Source organism: Cryptomeria japonica, chromosome 7 (genome assembly GCF_030272615.1).
Source record: "Cryptomeria japonica chromosome 7, Sugi_1.0, whole genome shotgun sequence".
In the NCBI taxonomy this organism is placed as follows: Eukaryota; Viridiplantae; Streptophyta; class Pinopsida; order Cupressales; family Cupressaceae; genus Cryptomeria; species Cryptomeria japonica.
Window position 1 is genome coordinate 568,565,616 of NC_081411.1, and position 21,909 is coordinate 568,587,524.

General features: G+C 38.7%; 1 protein-coding gene across 1 annotated transcript; it reads left to right on the plus strand.

Moving 5' to 3' along the window:
* The first annotated feature begins 540 nt into the window (after positions 1 to 540).
* On the plus strand, positions 541 to 1,776 carry LOC131856852 (uncharacterized). Its single transcript, XM_059208792.1, has 2 exons — positions 541 to 738; positions 820 to 1,776. The coding sequence occupies exons 1-2, from the start codon at positions 541 to 543 to the stop codon at positions 1,774 to 1,776; spliced, it is 1,155 nt and encodes a 384-aa protein (XP_059064775.1).
* Positions 1,777 to 21,909: the final 20,133 nt, after the last annotated feature.

The following is a 21,909-nucleotide window of genomic DNA, read 5'->3' on the forward strand; positions in this document are numbered from 1 at the left end:
TGCGAGATTGCAGCGAAGGATTTCTGTGCGAAGACACGCATTGGAGTCTTGAGCGATTTGGTACTTTGGCGATCTGGTAGGTTCGAGGAGCAAACTGGTTCCACTCTTGAGCTAGCCAATCCTGATCTGAGCCAAGGGGCTCTTTGTATTTTGTTCTGAGTCAGGTTGGCTGGCTAGACACTCATTCGGGGGCGACCAGTATTTCTCAATACTGAGTTCTATCCAACATTGTAATATTGGATTCATAATGAAGGATTTGGGCACCTCGCCCCACCTTTAATCTCTTGTGCACACTATCTTTAAGGTCTGCATTCTGTATTCTTATGCATGTATTTCTGGGCGGAGTTCGATCTGCTTTGTATTGCGCATTTCCGCTTTAGCGTAATTGAGAAGGGACAAGGCGTAGGTCGAAGGCCTCAATCCGCAGACTTATTCCGAGTTGGGACGGGACTTATCGGTGCCGCACAGGCTTAGCTCCCTAAGCCTGTGACAGTTGGTATCAGAGCTTCGGAATGGTTTCGGAGTTGTGCAGATTGAGCGATGGCAGATGCAGACAGTCGGCATGAAGTGGAGGTCGTGCAACCTGGAGATGGAAGTAGGGTTGCGAAGGTGTCTTCGAAGGGGAAGGATCCAAAGCACCACGATTGGCTCCAAGACCATGAAAATCGACTCGAGGAGTTGGAACAGTCCGACCTCGAGGAGCGCATGACGGCAGAATGGTCGAAGCTGACGGGCCAAGTAGAGACTTTGAGAGAAGAGATCCGCTTCCTCAAAGAGGGTCAACAGATCTTCCATTCGTTGTTGCAGGGAGGAATGTAGGGTTCTAAGGCAACGCGAGTTGGAACTTATGATGGTGAGCGCGACGACAAGGCACTCGATAACTTCTTTTGGGATGTCGAGGAGTACCTGTCGTGCGTTCCGAAGACGTCTGATGAAGCACAGGTCAAGGATATTGCAACATACGTAACCGGAAGTGCGAAGCTATGGTGGTGGATGCATCAGGCGGATGAGCGCGCTGGAAAGACGGTCAAATCGATCAAGTCATGGGCAGACTTGAAGGCGGCGCTTCACGATCAGTTTCGACCTGGGAAATCGGATTGGATCATCCGATCTAGGTTTGACGAACTCAAGCATACTGGAACCATACGGGAGTATGTGAAGGCATTCCAGGTATTGGACTTAGAATGCACGAAGTTGAGCGACTTCGAGAAGTTGTTTCTTTTCACCAAAGGTCTGCAACCTTGGGCGAAGGATGAGCTGAGGCGACAGAAAGTTCAGACTTTGGCCAAAGTGATCACCATTGCAGATGGGCTACTCGATTATAAGGGCGATGCAGCTAAGGGCTTTGGTGGAGCCCGAGGGGACTACAAAAAGATCTTCCGCCGAAAGGATAGGAAGGGAGGTGGAGCCCCTTCTGAGCAGAACAGCGAGCACAAAAACAAGAAGGCTAGGAAGCCGAACAGAGAAGGCAACTCGAAGAAGAAAGATCACGCCCAGCCCGAGAAGAAGAAGGAATGGGATCCGGGTTGCTTCATCTGTGGAAAAGATGATCATTGGGCACGGAGCTGTCCAGATCAAAGTAGGATCAATGCTTTGCTGTTTGAGGAGAAGAAGTTGCCCGCAATGAGCACTTTGCAACTCGTCAACGTAGTGAAGCATCCTACCGAAGTGGCCGATAAACATGAGCTGTGTTTTGTGGAGACTTTCCTTGGTGGAAAGAAGGTGTTGGATATGGTGGACTCAGGTGCAACACACAACTACATCTCTGCAAGCTGAGCAAAGAAGCTTGGACTCAAGATCGAGCCGACTTCTAATCAGTTCAAGGCAGTGACCGCACCCGCGCAGCAGGTGAGCGGCGAGATCCACAAGGAAGTCATCCGAGTTGGGTCATGGTAGGGTGCGCTCGACTTCATTGCTATTGGGATGAACGAGTTCGACCTCATACTTGGGCAAGAGTTCTTGAGGTCGGCATCAGCGGCAGTAGTGCCACACTTGGGCTGCATTCTGATATTGGATCCAAACAGACCGAGTTTGATTCCGACAATGAAAAGCATGGAGCAGGATCTCCTTTTGAATGCACTGAGTGCTAAACAGGTCGGCAGAGGAAGGCGTGAAGAGTTGTTCTTGGCCGCACTGATTGGAGATTGGGATGAAAGGGAGTCTTCGGGACCCTCCAACACCTCGGCGATCCAGGAAGTGTTGTCCGAGTTTGCGGATGTAATGCCAGACAGTCTCCCAGCAGTTTTGCCACCCCGGAGGCACGTTGATCATCGGATCGAGCTCGAGGCAGGAGCAAGACCACCTGCAAAGGCTCCTTACCGTCTCTTTGGACCATAGATGGGGGAGTTGAAGAAGTAGTTGACAGAGCTCGTGGAGGCGAGTTACTTGCATCCGTCCAGGTTTCCTTATGCTGCCCCAGTATTGTTCCAGCGCAAGAAAGATGGAAGTCTTCGGATGTGCGTGGACTATCGGGCTTTAAACAAGCTCACAATCAAAAACAAGTATCTGTTACCCCTCATAGCGGATAGCTTTGACCGACTGGTCGATGCAAGAGTGTTCGGAAAGGTTGGATCTGAGGCAGGGTTACTACCAGATCAGGATCGCGCCAGGTGATGAAGAAAAGACCGCGATTACGACGAGGTATGGTAGTTATGAATTTTTGGTTATGCCCTTCGGCCTCACTAACGCTCCTGCCACCTTTAGCACTTTGATGAATGATGTGTTTCGCTCATTGTTGGACAAGTGCATTGTTGTGTATTTTGATGACATTCTGGTGTACAGTCGGGACTTGGAGGAACACAAGAGACACCTTCAGGAGGTGTTCGCTTTGTTGAGAGAGCATCAGCTGTTCGCAAAGAAGGAGAAGTGCGCCTTTGCACAGGATGAAGTGTCGTTTCTGGGCCATTTTCTTGGTCATGGCCAGATCCGACCAGACCCGGAGAAGCTTGAGGCGATCCGAGACTGGGAGCCACTTCGCAATGTGCAGGAGGTAAGACAATTTCTTGGGTTAGCTAACTACTACCAGAAATTTGTAGCAGGCTACTCCGGAATTGCGAGCCCTTTGACGGACCTGTTGAAGAAGGACCGCAGATGGAAATGGGGCGACAAACAGCAATCAACATTCCAGATGCTAAAAGAGGTGTTGATAGAAAGATCAGCCCTTAATGTACCAGGCCAGGGTGAGCCTACATCGGAAGATGAATTACTCGGGCTGCTTGAGTATGAAAGCCTGAGAGGCAGGTGAAACAAAGCAGAGCAATTGAAGGAATCGTTAGGGGACGACTTCCTTACCAGTACCCAGACTACCAGCCTTTTGTTCAGATGGCTGAGAGGAGGCTCAACCCGACTCTATGTCGATTTTGAAATCTTGATGGGTTCTGTTGAACTACCAGACATCTTCTCAGAGGTGGACATCTTGGACAGATGGGAGAACCGCGGGGCCATATCTTTGAGAGACTTGTTAGTCCTTGGTTCTGGAGATGGACTTCGATTAAAGGACTGCCCCCGCACCTCTGAGCTGGTGGCGAGCTGTTCGGAAGCTCTCCAACGTTGGGTTTGGATGGAACAGCCCGGAGCCGTAGCAGACTCCTTGAGCGCCAAACTGACTCAGTTGGTGAAACTTTTGTCACACAAGTTCATTTGCGAACCAGTAGAAGCGGAACCACAGAGGATGACCTGCTTGGATGATATTAAGATTATCGCAGCTAGGGAAGTCGCGGCCCAAGACTTACCCGAAGAAGGTGCCGCAATGAGGTTGGGCACCTTGCGCATGATAAACCAGCATGTGAATGTCGGCGAAGATGAATCCCTATCTACTCGGGATGTCATGGCAGAAGGAGGAGGATGACAGGGCGATACCACCTTTGGAAATCAAACACCGGCTGAAGAATTCACCGCAGTTCCCCTCACCTTCAGGAGGCAAGAAGAGGGGCCAGTGCAATTGCACGTCGGAGTTTCCCCAAACTTCATTGTGTTCAATGAAGCTCTTCGCGAGGAAGACATTTTTACAACTTGGGATCAATAGGGTTTGATCCGGTATGGCGACTTGATGTCTATCGGAGGCAGTTCAGATTTGTCCAACGAAGAAAGTACAAGGAGGACCTTGGAAATCATGGCGAGTTTTTCACAAGCCGTGGATCACTGGACCTGGGAGGAACATGAGACAAGGCCATTTGAACCATTTTGGGACAGATTGCTTCGCCTACCAGGTGAAGTCCTTGGTGTAGACACCGAAAATCAGTTAAGGCCGCACCACCCAGATAAGGAAGACCTGACAAGGAACATTCCGCACAGGGGCCCGACGAATGTATTGGACAATCCGGACCGCAGAGTCAGCCAAGTTCTTGCGATGAGAACTCGAGGAGGAGGCAGAAATGGCATCCGAGAGTTCTTGGTAGTTTTCGAAGGTCAGGAACGCGACTCGGCTCCATGGGTGCGCAGCGAGGCACTTTGGCGCGATGAGGAGATCATCATGGAGTTCCTGTCCAAGAGGAGCTCTCCCAGACAGGAGTAGCTTTCTGGAGTATTGCCTCCCAGTGCTTTGTGCAGGGGCGCTGGCGTCGAGGGCGCCGCCACTAGTTTAGTGGGGGAGGATGTAATGGGCCTGCATTGGGCAGATTTCTTGCACACCTTTTTGGGTCGGACCTATCCATAGTGGGGTTCTATTTTGCATCGGAGCTTTACCCTTTCACGCGGCCGACATGGAGTTGGGCTTTTTGCACAGCCGACATGAATTTGTTCATTGGTGGGGCCGACATGTATTTGTCCGATGAATTCTTTTGGCACGGATTTAACCACTTAAGTCCGGACCTATTTTGGGCGCCGAATTCTCATTGGCGGATTTCATTTGGGACCGGTCCTATCCGGGTAACGACTCTTTTGTTTGGGTCCGAGCCCTTGCCTATATGAACTGGGCGCAATGCTCATTTCATCATTCAGCATCAGGCAGTGAGCAGTCAGACATGCGAGCTTTCGGCGACGCAGTTCTAGATGCGAGATTGCAGCAAAGGATTTCTGTGCGAAGGCACGCATTGGAGTCTTGAGCGATTTGGTACTTCGGCGATCTGGTAGATGTGAGGAGCAAACTGGTTCTCCTCTTGAGCTAGCCGATCCCGATCTGAGCCAAGGGGCTCTTTGTATTTTGTTCTGAGTCAGGTTGGCTGGCTAGACACTCATTCGGGGGTGACCAATATTTCTCAATACTGAGTTCTATCCGACATTGTAATATTGGATTCATAATGAAGGATTTGGGCACCTCGCCCCACCTTTAATCTCTTGTGCTTACCAACTCAACCTACCCCTCCATCTTAAGACACATCCTGTTTTTCATGTTTCTCAGTTAAGGCCGCACCACCCAGATAAGGAAGACCTGACAAGGAACATTCCGCACAGGGGCCTGGTGAATGTATTGGACAATCCGGACCGTAGAGTCAGCCAAGTTCTTGCGATGAGAACTCGAGGAGGAGGCAAAAATGGCATCCGAGAGTTCTTGGTAGTTTTCGAAGGTCAGGAACGTGACTCAGCTTCATGGGTGCACAGCGAGGCACTTTGGCGCGATGAGGAGATCATCATGGAGTTCCTCTCCAAGAGGAGCTCTCCCAGATAGGAGTAGCTTTCTAGAGTATTGCCTCCCAGTGCTTTGTGCAGGGGCGCTGGCGTCGAGGGCGCCGCCACTAGTTTAGTGGGGGAGGATGTAATGGGCCTGCATTGGGCAGATTTCTTGCACACCTTTTTGGGTCGGACCTATCCATAGTGGGGTTCTATTTTGCATCGGAGTTTTACCCTTTTCGCGGCCGACATGGAGTTGGGCTTTTTGCGCAGCTGACATGAATTTATTCATTGGTGAGGCCGACATGTATTTGTCCGATGAATTCTTTTGGCGCGGATTTAACCACTTAAGTCCGGACCTATTTGGGCGCTGAATTCTCATTGGCGGATTTCATTTGGGACCGGTCCTATCTGGGTAACGGCTCATTTGTTTGGGTCCGAGCCCTTGCCTATATGAAATTCAGGCATCTTCGACTTTCTAGAAAAGGTAGGAGTAAAACCTAAGGACCCCCAATCATCCTCTAATAGTTCTTCTTTAGGAACTTCTTTTGTAGGAGATGGTGTATTTGAGTGAATTGAAGAGAGGATTGTAGGAACTAAGAAAGCATATGATGCTTCACTTATGTTCTCATCAACTACCTCATTAGTATATGTGTAAGGCACAACATGATAATCAGGAAGAATTTTTGGTTTCCTAGGAAAATGAATGGAACTGGTTTGATTTTTGTTAGGCTCTTGATTTTTGGGAGAGAGAGCATTATGATGAGAAATAATATCATCCTCTTGTTCTAAGGTATCTTTATGTTCAAGACACTCATTAGGAAAAGGACTATCATATGTAGTTAATGCTTCATCTTTAGAGGGAAGATCATGAAAAGAGGGTATGGTATCACTAGGATAAGTAGCCATATTATCATCCTCTTGCACCAAATAATCCTTATGAGGGAGGTACTTTTTAGGAGAAGAAGAAATAAAATTTTCCCAAGATTCGTCTTTAAGAGGGATATCTTTGAAAGAAGTGTCCATATTCCCTTTTTGCACCAATGTGCCCTCATCAATGAGATCAATTTTGGGAGAGGGTAAATCATAGGTATGAATGATAGGGAGAACTAAATTATCATCATATGCATGAAAGGGAACATCATGAACATATTTAAAGTAACTTGAAATTGAATTAGCAAAATAAGATAAGAAATCCATATGCACTTATGATCAAACAAGAACTCATATACATCATTTAACCATGATAATGTTCACCCCATACATGCATAGAAAATTGAATAAAGGAGGGAAAATGGAATTTGAATTGCGAATGTGAAATTTGAATTAGAAGTTTGAAACTTACAAAATAATTGAATAATTCAAAATTCTAGGAAAAATGATTATTCAATTAAACGAACAAATTGATTGAAAGAATAATAATGCAACCTCCTAGGAAATTGAAATTTTAAAATTAGGATTATGTGAAAAAATAACCTCTTAAGTTTAAAATTTAAAATTATTAAAAAGAGATTAGAATTAGGGCCTATTGAAAAACCTCTTATTTTTAAAAATTGAAAGTTGTTGAATTGAAATTTTGAAATTTAAAATTAGGGTTGTTCTTAATTAACCATTTAATTTTAAACTATATCTTGAAAATTGAAATGTTGAAAGTGGAGATTGTTTTTTTTATTTCAGAGGGATCAAAATTTGACAAAATCAGCCAATTTTCTGGATTTAAGTAAATGAATACAGTCATAGCAGTCTCCCAAAATTTCGGGAAAAAAGCCAGGGACCTTGTTGAAAGTGTGCACGGTCCTCCCAATTTTTTCAAAAATTTTCAAAGATGAAAGCTACAATGATTTGAGAGCTAACCCCCAAAAAATGATTGATTTTACGATCTCTAGATAGGTGAAATTAAGGTGTGAATGTCAAAATAGGACCCTATTAGGGTTTTGAGAAAAATAAGGAATTGAATTGGAAATTTGAAAAAGGTCATACCTAATGGATAATGCCACCTTAGATGATGTTTAGAAAACTGAAATTGTGAGAAAATGATTGAGATTTGCACAAAATCCAATTAATTTTAAAAATTAGGGTTTTAGGACCTAACCACTTAATTTTAAAATTTTGAATAGTGGGAAAAGGAGGGAAATTGAAAATTTGAATTTTAGTCAAGAAGACAAGTCTGACAACAATGATAAATCTGAAAATTGAAGTAAGATCCAAATTTTGCACAAATTCAATTTCAAATCTAAATTTTTTGTAAATTGCAAGAAAATCAAACATTCAATTTTGAATTTGTTTTTGACCTTAGGAGGTTTACAAATTGATAAAATCAGACAATTTCTTGGATTCAAGTAGAAAAATACAGTCAATTCCGACTCCCGAAATTTCAGGAAAAAAGCTAGGGATCAGTGCAAAGTGTACTTGGTCCGATCAACTTTTTTTGAATTTTTCTAGGGATGATAGAAATTATAATTTTATTACGGAATCCAAAAAAACAACTGATTTGGAGATGTCTAGATAGGTCAAATAAGCAGTCAAAGGTCGAAATAGAAGATTCTTAAAAATTAGGGTTTTACTATTTAACCACTTAATTTTTAGAATGAAAAGATATATTTGAATTGCAATTTTGAAATAGAAATCAGATCTGAAACATGCAACCAAAATGCTATACTTCACAAGCTTGATTTCCTCAAAATGAAAAATTAGGGGTTTTATGCAATTAACCTCTAAATTTTGCAAAAAGATCAAACTTGGAAATGAAATTTTAAAGTTCAAAATTGCAATTATTCAGATCTAACAAATAAGAAATCAGAATTAAGATGTAGGATGTCGGGTTCACCAAAATGTAAAGTGTAAAATTGAACCCTAGTGATTCCCCACCTAGGAGAGAGAAAGGAAATCACTAGGATGATTTTCACTTGGGAGATACTTTACATTCAAAAGAGGGGTTGAATCCACTAGATCCAAATCTAAGGGAAACAATGATGTGAATTCTAAGTGGATTGCAAGTGTTGGAATGTAATTTGCCCTCTTTTGTAAATAGAAGAGTTGACTTGTTGACTAAGCAGAAAAGAGAGATAAAATGGGTGAAATGAGGAGCTACCGGTTTCGGATCGTGTTGTAACTTTGGATCTAAGATATTTAGACCGATACGGATTTGCCCTACAAATTTGGAGAAAAGTCATCGGGATTGTGTTGAAAGTGCACACGGTCCTCCAAAAAATCCGCAAAACAAAAAGGGTTTTTTCGTCTCTACAAATGAAGTCCAAACCTACAATTACAGTTGTGCACCTCCAACCTACACACATAAAAGAAGAGAAGAAGGGTTGTGGATAGGGGTTTGCCTCAGTTAAACACTAGTTGAGGAGTCAACCTTGAAAGAAAGTAATTGCAAATGCTTAAATGTAAATGATGAAAATGTATACCTTATAGATCTGTAATTTGTTGATGACGATTGCTTTGCTTCTTGAATGTAATCATAAGTGTTGCATGAAATTGCATGCAACATGACAAAACCCTAACATACATATGCTTGCAAATGAATGTTGTAATGTTGCTCCAATGGATGAATGAAGAAGACACATGAAGAAGAAGACTTGATGGATGCTTGAAGACTTGAATGCTTGAACTTCGCCTATCGTGTATTTTCTGTATATGAAAATGAGAGGACCCCCTCCCCTTTTATACACGCCTCGGAAGATTAATTCATCTCACTAAATGCCGATATCAGGGGGATTTGGAATCTTGAAATGCAGATAGGACCGAAGGGACCTATCTTGGGGCCACCTTGAGGGGGGGGGGGGGGGGGGGACAAGGGCACCACGCCCCTGCACCTTCCCTATGTTGGGGTCCAAATAGGGTCCTCAGGCCATCTTAGGGCTCAAACGAGAGAAATTCAAGGGTGAAGGTGCAGAAAGGGGTCTCAGTTGGGAAGGAAGATGATGTCACCAAGGTGAGGACCTCAAATGTGGTTAAAATTTCTAGGATCACAATTTTATGACACTACAAACATATCGACGCAAATGACACAACTCCCCCTTACTCATGCAATCCTTCAAATCCAAGAAACCACATTCCTTTGTCCCCCTTTTGATATCAAGGACAAAGGATACCTTTGATGAAGAAAAGAAAAGGAAGAAAAATGGACATAATATATACAATTACAAAAATGTTAGAATCTGAATACTACATAAGAACCTTCAGCTGCTTTTCTTCGGAAAGATAGAATTGTATTTTTCCTCTAGATCTAGAAGAAAAAATTCCCAAGAATTTATGGCCAGCTTAATAATAATTGAAAGACTTCTGCACTCTACCAACAGATCAACTACATGGGACAAACTATCCAGAGTAGATGGGTTCTGCTCATACTCAACTGTATTCCTAAGCAACACTGAAAAATGCTCTAATTTGGCCTCAACAATCTCCTTACCTTCCAAAACATGTTTACAAAGTCTTCTTTCTACCTTTGCAACAATAAGAGTTCATCTTGAAGAGAGTTGATTCTTTTCCTCTGCTCAGCATCCTTATCATTTAGAAAATCAAAGGACTTGCCTAGATTTGTTAACTCATCCTCAATAGCATCAATCTTGCTTTTGTGCTTCACTGCAATTGCCGACCAAGAGATACAATACCTATAGACTCTTCTAACATTGTGGATACAGTTCCTCAATTCCTCAATATATGTTGATAAGATCTTTTGCACATTAACACATTCATTCAATAGATTTTGCATATCCAAACCTTTTTCTTCAACTAATTGCTTAGAGAAATTCTCCTTTAGAACCTCATTCAGGGATTCCGAAAGTAAATTACTAACATTCTCAATGCTCATGTTGTTCTGGATCAAATAATTCAACAAAATGCTTTTAATTCTATTTGACTCAACTAAAGTCAACCACATCACACCAATCTTCTTGATTCCATCCATACTGTCAACCAGTTTCAACAAATCAGATTCATCAACTAATTCTCTAGCTTCCTGCTCTGCAACTACCAAATCTCCTTCGAATATGTTATCCAAGCCTTTTGCTCTTTTTATTTTTTGGGTCTTTGTGTGCCCCCGCTTCGTGAACCTTATTATTCACTTGATAATCTAAGTCTTGAATCGCATCTTTTATGCACTTTCAAACCCATTCACTTGTCCCTTGTATTCCATAACTATGTCGCAGGGTTATGAGTTTCTATAAGTTCTTGACTGTCCAACTTGTTTCCTTAGTTTCTTTATTTTTGATCACTTGGACTGAAGTTTCTAAAAAACTCAAAGTCTTAGTCATTGGTTGTGGAGTTCTGATTTCTCACGACTATGTGATCTAAATATCATGCCTTGATTCTTGGGTGCCACCACCTTGTAAAGAGATCCGTACGGTCTAGCCTTATTTGCTTAGCAGTCAAGCCTCAATACAATGAAACCTTGTGTTGGAGTCATCGCGTTTTTAGCTTAGCTTGTCACCACACAATTCTCAAATTCCAAGGAACACATCAAGGAAAGATTTGCAAGTGCTTTTATTAATGACAAATTAAATAGTTGGAAGAACGTAAAGGTGGAGGCAAAGGCAGTAAAACTTGATATTATCATCTTTAACAGGAAATTTTATGTACTACATTCAGGAGCCAATCAGAGTAATGCATGCTATTAGGAGCTTCTTTGTCCCAGATGGTTCTCCCTCAAGATGGTCAACTGCCATTTAATAATCCAGACCTAAATTGGCCAGCAACTAAGCAAGGGCATATTATCCTATAATTGCGGTCTCTTGCATGGAAAAAGTGAATTCGCTGAATATAGAAAAATTATCACTCTACTAGAAAAGATTGCGAAGCAAGCTAGAAATCATGAACAATGTTTGGAAGAAGAAAATGCAGCAAGAAGGAGACCTGGTAATTAGTTTTTTGGACATGGTGCTTAAAGGAAAGGGACCCATGATTTAGCCAGATGTGGAGCAGATGCAAGATGACATCCTTTTTGACTTGACCGATCTTGCTCAAGATTTTATAGAAGATGAAGATGAATTTTCAACCATCCTCTGAGTGCTCATCGAAGAGGAGACAAAGGCTGAGAGCATTGACAACCAAATTGCAGGTCGGAACCCAACACCTAATGAAGAAGAAGTGCAAAGCTAGTAGTTGTTTATAATGTAAGGATTAGTGCTTTTAATAGGGCTTTTTGATAATTTCATTTTCCTTAATTATGTTTAAAGGCAGTCATTTTTGAAGACTGTTACTGTGAAATAAAAAAAGGGGATTTTTAGTATAAATAGATGATAGTATAGACAAGGAAAGAGGGGGAGGGGGAAAAGGATAGTATAACTTTCTCTTTTGCATAGTTTTATGGCATATGAAATTGAACTTATGAACTTATATTTGGATAGAGAAGGAATTATGAAGGTGTTTTTGAATCTTTGAATTTTGGAACCTTTTTCTTTAAATGGCAACGAACTGTGTTTCTTTACATTTGCTTTTAGTGTCATCTTTCTATAATAGATTGTGTATATATTTAATTCTAAAACTTTGAATTTAGATGAAATCATCTGTTAAAGGGTTTTGCTGCTCTTTCTTTCCTTGGATGTCATTTGTGAGTGTGGAATAAGTAAACTTTGTGTCATTTATCTACATTCACTTCATTATAAAGCCAATCTTCCACATCTACTTTCATGGTTATGGGTAGGTGTTGGTTTGCCTTTTCTACTTTCTGGTGAAAAGCATGCCCTTTGTTTCTATTCATTGTATATCATTGGAAGGTAGCCGCGCCTTGTAAAACAAGCAAAGAGAACTTGTAAATACCATTGCAAGTGACTCAACTGTTGGTTAGATTGTCATTGACATGGGCAAAGAGTATAAATAGAAGTGACAAATTTGTTAACCAACAGATTTTTCGACAGCTTTGTTGGGGAGCGAAACAAAAGATTTGTCCCTTGCTTAAAATCTCTATTAGTGCTTCCCCAAGAATGGAGGCTGATGACTCTGTTTAATTGAAAATCTCAAAAAGATGGTTTAGCACCAGACCAATGCAAGAAATTAGTTCAAATCTAAAGGACAACCTACACCAACAATAGAGGAAATATTGGTTGAAGACGAAAAGATACTTCATTCTTTTTGGAATGATTTCAAAGAAAGTATCTTTGAGGTTGAAAATAAAAGATTACATCCATCTAAAGATTACAAATCTACACTGCTAGTAAGAGGCCTGTGTCATTGATATTACTTCCTCAAAGACCTTGAACAAGAGATTCATAAGTTATAACCAACAGTAGAAAGATTAAGGTTTCTTAAAGAATAATAAAAAAGTGAAGACCAAGGTTCTTATAATTTTTCTGTTCTTGGTAAACAAGACTCTGCGCAGGTGTTGGCTGAGCCCAGTAATTCGTCAATACCATGGAATAATCACCAACGATAATTTTTGTTGTTGCTGTAAAGAACCAAAATCTCTCTGGAAATGCATGCAAATGAGTCAAATCAAGCAATCATTTACCCTCCAAGAAAAAGAGGTGCTACCAGAGGAACATAGTATTGTTTTTATTCCAAGTTGGTGCTCGGAAGGTTCAGATAGGGACTTTTTATGTGGTGTTGAGGATGAGAATGGTCATGTTACTGAAGTTGGAATAGATTCATTCATTTGCAACTCTAGACATATCAAGAGACGTATGAATACACCTTTGTTTGAATTTTTTGAGAAAAATTTTGAGGATGAAAGTTTATCAAAAAGAGAAATGCATGCATGTGAAGATAGTATAGTTGAACTTGTCAAATGTGAGAAAATTTTACGCTCTTAGCTTGCATGTATCCTCAATGAAGATCCTATCTATGTTATCAATGACAACTTTATTTGTGTGAGAGAGGTAGGAGTGCTTCCTATCAGATTTGACCCTATGCAGGTAGAATGTGAATTAACATCAACATTAGTCGCATGCCCAGAGGCTAATTCATTTTATAATCTGCAAAAAGAATCTTTAACTTCTCAAGCTTCCTATGTGTATTTAAATGAAATCATAATAGATGTTGCACCTAAAATTGATGCTACAATAGTGATGAAATTGGAGAAGCAATTATAAAATTCTGAGAATAATAATGGTTGGAATAGGTTCAATGCGTTATATTTGCCAATTGAATTTTGTGGTGATTCCAAGATTAGGGACAATCCTCTTTTTGAATTATTTAATTTTTAGCTAGCCAATGATTCTCATGATATAAATGATTCAGATAGATGTGTTTTAGGAAGTGACTTTGCAAATAATGGTATAATCTTGTACCAAACCAAAAGGAAAAATCAGATCTTTACTGATGATTGTTTGTTTAAGAATGAAGTTTCAGCTGAAGGAGATAAAGGTATGGTGTTAGTGTTCAAATCAAATAAACTGATTGAATTGGTTGTTGAAGAGCACAAAAATGTTTTTTTAGTAAGTAATAACCCTATGATTGACAGTGTTGATGACAGTGATACCACTATTGATCTTTGTCAAGACAATTTTGATTTGAACCAAGGTATGGAATCTATGTTCTTCCGACCAGATGGTTCTCAGTTATCTGAAGCAGATTGTGAAGGCGGGTCTGGTTATGCCTAAGAGGTGTATCATGAAGATTGTTTTTTTGGGCATGAATGTATATGCAGGAAATTTGCATTTCATTAATATGAGATTCAACATTGGAGCTATCGCTAGGTGGCAGTTGTCTTTCATCATATAATTTGGTCACAGTCCATTGTTCCGCACGGGCGCCTACTTTTCTCAGCCTGTTAATGGATACATTTGAGCAACCTTGAGTACCATTGAGGTAGGGCCTTATGACCGCGTATATATTTTTAGGTGGTTTTGTGTGTGTGTATGTGTGTAGTTAGTTTAGTTTCCTTTTTGCCTTGTCTCTTTTTGGCTTGTGCCCAGCTCCCCACCACCCTTATGCAGGCAGCTCCCTGCCCTTTTCCATTTCTTGACTCTACTGCCCAATGGACTGGCACTAGTTTGTCCCAAAGATTTCCGAATTCTCTTCATTTTTACACAAAACATAGTCCCTAGTTAGAGACAATGTTATCCAAACCTTTTGCTCTTTTTACTTTTCGGGTCTTTGTGTGCCCTCGCTTCACGAACCTTATTGTTTGATTGATAATCTAAGTCTCAAATCATGGTTTTTATGTGTTTTCAAACCCAGTCACTTGTCCCTTATATTTCATAACTATGTCGCGGGGTTATGAGTTTCTATAAGTTCTCGACTGTCCGACTTGTTTCCTTAGTTTCTTTGTTTTTGATCGCTTGGACTGAAGTTTCTGAAAAACTTGAAGTCCCAGTCATTGGTTGTGGAGTTTTGATTTCTCACAACTATGCAATCTAAAGATCATGCCTCGATTCTCAAGTGCCACCACGATGTAAAGAGATTCGTATAGACTAGCCTTATTTGCTTAGTAGTCAAGCCTCGATACAATGGAACCTTATGTTGGGTCGTCGCGTTTTCGACTCAGCTTGTCACCACACAATGCTCAAATTCCAAGAAATATATCAAGGAAATATTTACAAGTACTATTATTAATGACATATTAAATAGTTGGAAGAAGGTAAGGTGGCGACAAAGGACATAAAACTTGATATTATCATCTTTCATAGGAAATTTAATGCATCACCTTTAGGAGCCGATTAGAGTAATGGATGTCATTATGAGCTTCTTTGTCCTAGATGGTTCTCCCTCATGATGGTCAACTGCCATTTAATAATCTAGACCTAAATTGGCCAAGGGAATATTATCCTAGAATTGCGGTCTCTTGCATGGAAACAACAAACTAAATTTGCTGAATACAGAAAAACTACCACTTTTCTCAAAAAGATTGCGGAGCAAGCTAGAAATCATGAATAGGGTTTGGAAGAAGAAATTGTGGCAAGAAGGAGACCTGATAATTAGTTTTTTAGACATGGTGCTTAAAGGAAAGGGACCCATAATTCAGCCAGACATGGAGCACATGCAGGACAACATCCTTTTTGACTTGACTGACCTTGCTCGAGAGCTTATAGAAGATGAAGATGAATTTTTAGTCATCCTCTAGGTGCTCATCGAAGAGGAGATAAAGGCTGAGAGGATTGACAATCAAATTGCAGGTCGGAACCCAACACCTAATGAAGAAGAAGTGTAAAGCTAATAACCGTTTATAATACAAGGATTAGTGCTTTTAATAGGGCTTTCTGATAATTTCATTTTTCATTAAATATGTTTAAAGGAAGTGATTTTTGAAGACTGTTACTGTGAAATGAACCATTTCTTGGAAATGGAAAAAGGGGATTTTTAGTATAAATAAATGATAGTATAGATAAGCAAAGAGGGGGGAGGGAGAAAAAGACAATATAGCTTTCTCTTTTGCACAGTTTTATGGCATATGATATTGAACTTATGAACTTATATTTGGATAGAGAAGAAATTATGAAGGTGTTTTTGAATCTTTGAATTTTGGAACCTTTTTCTTTAAATGGTAACGAATCATGTTTCTTTACATTTGCTTTCAGTGTCATCCTGCTATAACAGACTGTGTATGTATTTAATTCCGAAACTTTGAATTTAGATTAAATCATCTGTTAAATGGTTCTGCTAGTCTTTCTTTCCCTAGATGTCATTTGTGAGTGTGGAATAAGTAAACTTTGTGTCATTTATCTACATTTACTTCATTATAAAACCAATCTTCCACATCTATTTTCATGGTTGTGGGTAGGTGTTGGTTTTCCTTTTTTGATTTCTAGTGAAAAGCATGCCCTTTGTTTCTATTCATTTTATATCATCGGAAGGTAGCTACGCCTTGTAAAACAAGCAAAGAGCACTTGTAAATACCATTGCAAGTGACTCAACTATTGGTTAGATTGTCATTGACATGGGCAAAAGAGTACAAAATAGAAGTGACAAATCTATTAACCAACATGCTACAGGGGATTCTGAATCATCAATCATCACAACATATTCTACCTTTCTTCTCTTGATCTTTGAAACACTAGCAGGAACAAACTATCTCCTTTTCTTCTTTTCGGAGGAAGAGTCTCCAGAACCAAAAACAAAAGATGTCTGGCCAACACTCCACACCCAAAAAAGATTTGAAATAGGCATCACAAGCTTCTTCTTTATTATTTAGACTATTCAAATATCTAAATATCTTCCTTGCAATTGAAACACCAGATTCCCAAATGACATTATCTTTTGCCGGAAGGGATCCCAAATAGTACATAACCAAACTCATAAACAATGACCCAAACCGGAAAGCATACTTCTTCTCTTTTGTCATCTTAATATTCTCTAACAACAATGTCTTCAACAGTTCACACAAGTCTAATGATTTGTTTTCCATCACAAGCATATGTGCAATATACACTACAATTGCCAAGGTAGAACCTTCCCTATTTCTAAAATAGATTTTGTAGACACCTAAAAATGTCTCATTGATCATGTACTAATTATTCCTCTATTTGATTAAATAATTCTTTAATTCTTTAATTAAGATAATTAATCTTATTCTTCTAATTTCATATTTCCTCATAATCTTACTAATCATTCTATTTTCTATTCTATCATCATTTAATCATTTTAACCATTTTCTAAATATTAATTAAATATTTATTATTTAATTAATTCTGATTAATTCTCCAATTTAAATAATCTTTATTATTTAAATAAATTACTAATTATTCAATTTCTACCTCTAATCATCTAATCATTTAACCCTTTTCTAAATATTAATTAAATATTAATTATTTAATTAATTGTGATTCAATCCTTTAAATTAAATAATCTTTAGTATTTAATTAAAATTCAATTTCAAAATAATTAAAGATCTTCTTTAAATTATCTAATTAACTAATTAATTCTTCCATTTCCAAATCCCCAAATTCTAATTTCATTTAATTTCATATTCTTCTAAATTCTTCTAAATTCAATCACATGTGCATGATTTCAAAAATCAAATTGAAAATCAAAGTCAAGTTCTAAATATATTCAAATACTAAATTGAATTTGAATAAATTTCATGCAAAGATTAAATTGAAAATCTAAGTTAAAGTGCAAGCACATGCTAATTTAATTAATTAATTAAATCAATCAATTAATTAAATCATTTATCTCTCCAGTCTCTATTTTCATCTTCTAGTTCTCTTTGTCATCTTCTTTATTTCCTCCAATCATTCTTTTTCTTCTTTTAGTTAGCTTTTTCTCAATCAGCTGACTCAATTAATCTATTCAATCTATTCTGTTTCACCTCCAAATCAGCAGTTCAACTATCAATCAACATGTGAGCTCACCTGAGTTCCACCTCTTGATCAATCTGTTCTACCTTTCAATCAATCTTCTCCAAAAATTTATAAATTGAGCATTCAATCTCCTCAATCGTCACAATTCCTCTACATCATGAACTTCGAATCTTTGTGTCAATTGCAGGTTGCTAGTGCAATATCTGAGAGCCATCATACCACAAAGAGAAGAAGAACAATGGAAGCTATGATGCATAATAGGGAGTGTCATATTACTTAATTTAATTCCATTTTGCATCTATTCCATTGGTTTTATGTTTGAATTGCTTAGATAGTTAAGGATTTCATGATTGTCCTTATTTCCTATTTAGCAATGGTGTATTTGAGCATGCTATAGATTTTATAAGAGATGTCGTAGGAAGCATACCTCACCACAGGGTTGATGATACTGTTAATGATCAAAGCTCGCTAATCACCCTTCACGTTGGTTAGGGCTTCCACTTCTCTATTCAAGATTGAATTCTTTGTCAGAACTTCTCCACTATCGCACAAGCTGGTGATCACAAAAATAAATTCCTTCATGATTGGATAGGGTTTATCTAACAGGATGCTATCATTCTTCACACTGCTAAGGATCATCCTGATAACCTCCGCATTATCAAACCAAGGGTATTAAATCTAAAGATTCAAACCTTTTCTTTCCAATCCTTTGACCTTTTGCTACTCATCATCACTTAGACCAACTTCAACATCTCTTATTTCTCTAGGTTAAATTCATCCAAGAGCATTTTATCCAAAATCTAAAATTCCTCATTGTTAGATTTTTCAACAATCAATTTTCCTTCCATGATTGGTCACACTGTTCTCTTTGTTACTCTTATACTATTCACAATATTCTTAAGCACAAATAGATGATAATGAAAGAATGAATTCAAAAAGTCGATACTTATCTTGCCAAAAGTACTTCCTAGGGTTTTGCTACCAAGAGCTGTCTTATCGATGATATTAGCAAGATTCATCTGATTACTGGATAACACTTAAAGCACAGTCATGCCAGATCAATGACATGATTCACTCACATAGGGAGGATAGAAGAATTTTATTTCAAAACAAACTCCCCCTGACCCAAAGCTCTACACTTAGTTATCAAAGGAAGAGGCACATGCATCAGATTTTGATACTTCAAGCTTGCTTCCTTTGTTCTCACTCTTCTTTCTCCAGACCAAATTTTCTTTCTTTTTTGATTCATCATTCTTCATCACATTCTTCTCAGCATATTTCCCCATATTTCCACTTTTGTATTGATTAGCATAATGTCTAGATTGTTTGCATTTGAAACAACTGATATCTTTATTTTCAAGTCTTACCAGTTGTGATCTATGTCTACATTGATTAGCCTTATATCCATAGTTATTGCAAATGTAACAGTATCCATGAAAGTTGTAACTCTTCTTGTTTGCATCAACCAGATTATAATTCTAATCCACAAAATGATTTCTACAAAGACTTGCTTTATGTCCAAACCTCTTGCAACTATAACATTGAATGATTCTACAGTTTATTGCCTTATGTCCAAATTTATTGCTTTTAAAACAATAACCATTAAAAGATGGGTACATTTGTGCATTAGGCTATCGAATTGGTGGTCTTCTTGCATTAGAATTCTTATTTTGGGATATTCTCTCATCTTCTGAATTCTTCTCCACTCTAGATTTGACTTATTTGTTTTCTCCTTTATTATTCAGATCCGAACACATACCGGGTTGAAAGGCAACTCTGATTTTGTTCGAATTAACTTGCTGCATGCTGATCGAATATTCTAGGAGCTTGCTACTATCAAGGATCTTATTTTCTCCCTTAAGATTCTTCACCTCTTGTTCTAGCTTTGCATATTCTTCATAATTTTATTTTAATGTTTCTTTCAGGGATTGCTCTGTCTTGTCTTTTCTTTATTCTTTTGCATCATATCTTCAATAGTCTCATTTAATTGCTTCAACTAATTGTTAACCTCCTTGTGCAACTTTTAGATTTTCTCTCTCAGCTTCAACACACACTCATTTTCTATCTTCACATTCTCTTTCAATTCTGCATTCTTTGATTCAACACTTTCCAAATCTTCAAGAGTTGTCTTCAAATCTTCATTCATCTGGAAATATCTGGTCATGCATATAGGTGCCATGATTCAACCAACACGGATCTCCCTCAAGTGGTTAAGCTTCCAATCAAGGGACTACAGCTTTGATACCAATTGTTGACAAGGTTGAAAGCACCATAATATTGGGAGGGGGGGATGAATCAATATTCCCACATATTTAAAAACTTTCTTCTAACTTTAATCTTCCACAAAGATATCAAACTTCATCCAACAAACTTAACATATATGAAACAATAAATGTAGAATAAACATGAAGAACACAACCACAAGATAAACACCAGATTGTATATGTGGAAAAACCAAATGGAAAAAACCAGGGAGAGTGTTAAATCTTAGGAGAATATAACCAGTTATATGATGTTTACAATAGGGTGGCTCATTTCCAGGTGGCTCACTTCTTGATTATAAAAGCGGCTCATTGCCAGAATACTCATTGCAAAGACACAAAGGAACGACTCACTGTCAGAATGCTCACTGCAACATAATAGGTTGAATTGAAAAGGACTGCATCTTCAAATGCATGGGATCAGTTATTAGATTAAGCTCAAATTACAATTCAAAAAATTTACAACAGATCTGGTTAGAGATCTCTGTATAACTATCCCATAGCAGGCCCCGATGAAGGACTATTGCACCACTACAACACTGTCTACCTATGTTGTCCGTAACTCATACTTTAAACACTGCTACCTTCACTGCTAACTCTCTTTTGCATATCACATGAAATTCCTTAATCTCCTTCTCACACACCTTCATATCATGCTTTTTTATACCTCATACTACTACATATGTATATGTACATATATATATTGGAGGGCACAAATACAAAATAGTGTATCGGCCAAGCCCAACACGTTATCAAGACACTCATGTCGGCTTCCACAAGATCTCTACATGCTCCCTTTTATATACTTCATTTTCCAATGCATATATCGAGATTACCGGAATGGGTCAGGGTCATTTGGACCCAAGAATACTAACCCATTATAAAAAAATTAAGTACAACATATCCAAACCGTAGACTCAACACATACCAAGAATACCACAACATAAAGCTCAAAGAGATACTATAGATATTGACCAAAACAAGTAATAATGAGACACATTATTGATACTGAGATTAATGAGAACTCAAAATTATGCAACAAGGATCTTCCAAAGATTGTCACAACATATTACCTCCATCATAGTACATCATAATGCCTGTCCAAAACAACATCTATCCATAACCAAAGAAATACACATAATGACTACATATAACATCCATACCAATATCCGAACCAGTGTGGGTCACACATACTGTCCGATCTAAACTAGATAGCTGGTTTGACATCAATAACAACAATATCAACAATATTCACACAAGTCTAACAAATCTCACCTCTGCTATGCTTACTAGCTGCAATACCTTTCACTTGATATTCAAACACGAGTGCATCTAACAATCCTTCTTGGTCCTCTATTGTTATGATATCTTCTTTGATTCTCAGTTGTTTTTCATTTCCTCTTCACCATTGATCTTTGTGCATACAACCTCTTTTGGTGTTGTCTACCTGTTCACACTGTATTATGCTGACAATCTGAGTTTTTTGTTCTGCATCTTCTCTTATTCTTTTTGTTCTTTATATTCTCATTATGTCTGCCTTCTTCACTTATTACTCATTGCTACACCTCGAGTATAGTACTTGTGTTCTTCTCAAGGATTTGTGTTTACTTTTCTACACCCCTTTTTCAACTCTCTACACATAGCATTCTCGAGTCATACACCTTCTCACTACTACGTAATACAGACATTCTGAATATACTTCTCTGCACCGCTTTTTCAATTCTCTATATTGTATTCTTTCTTTTATTTTTAAAAATATTTTTCAATTCCCCTGCTCTCCTACAACTCACATTTACTCATTCACCAACTACCCATATACACTCACTTCACTTAGTGGTCATCTACATACTCCAAAGGTTTTCCCTCCAAAAAGGAAATTAAAAAATCTACTGGAGCCCCTAAATGATTTATCTTGTCTC

Coding starts and splice junctions, on each gene's coding strand:
- LOC131856852 (XM_059208792.1), top strand. CDS start 541: ATGGCAGATGCAGACAGTCGGCATGAAGTGGAGGTCGTGCAACCTGGA. Junction 739..819: donor GGTCGAAGCTGACGGGCCAA/GTAGAGACTTTG, acceptor GGAGGAATGTAG/GGTTCTAAGGCAACGCGAGT.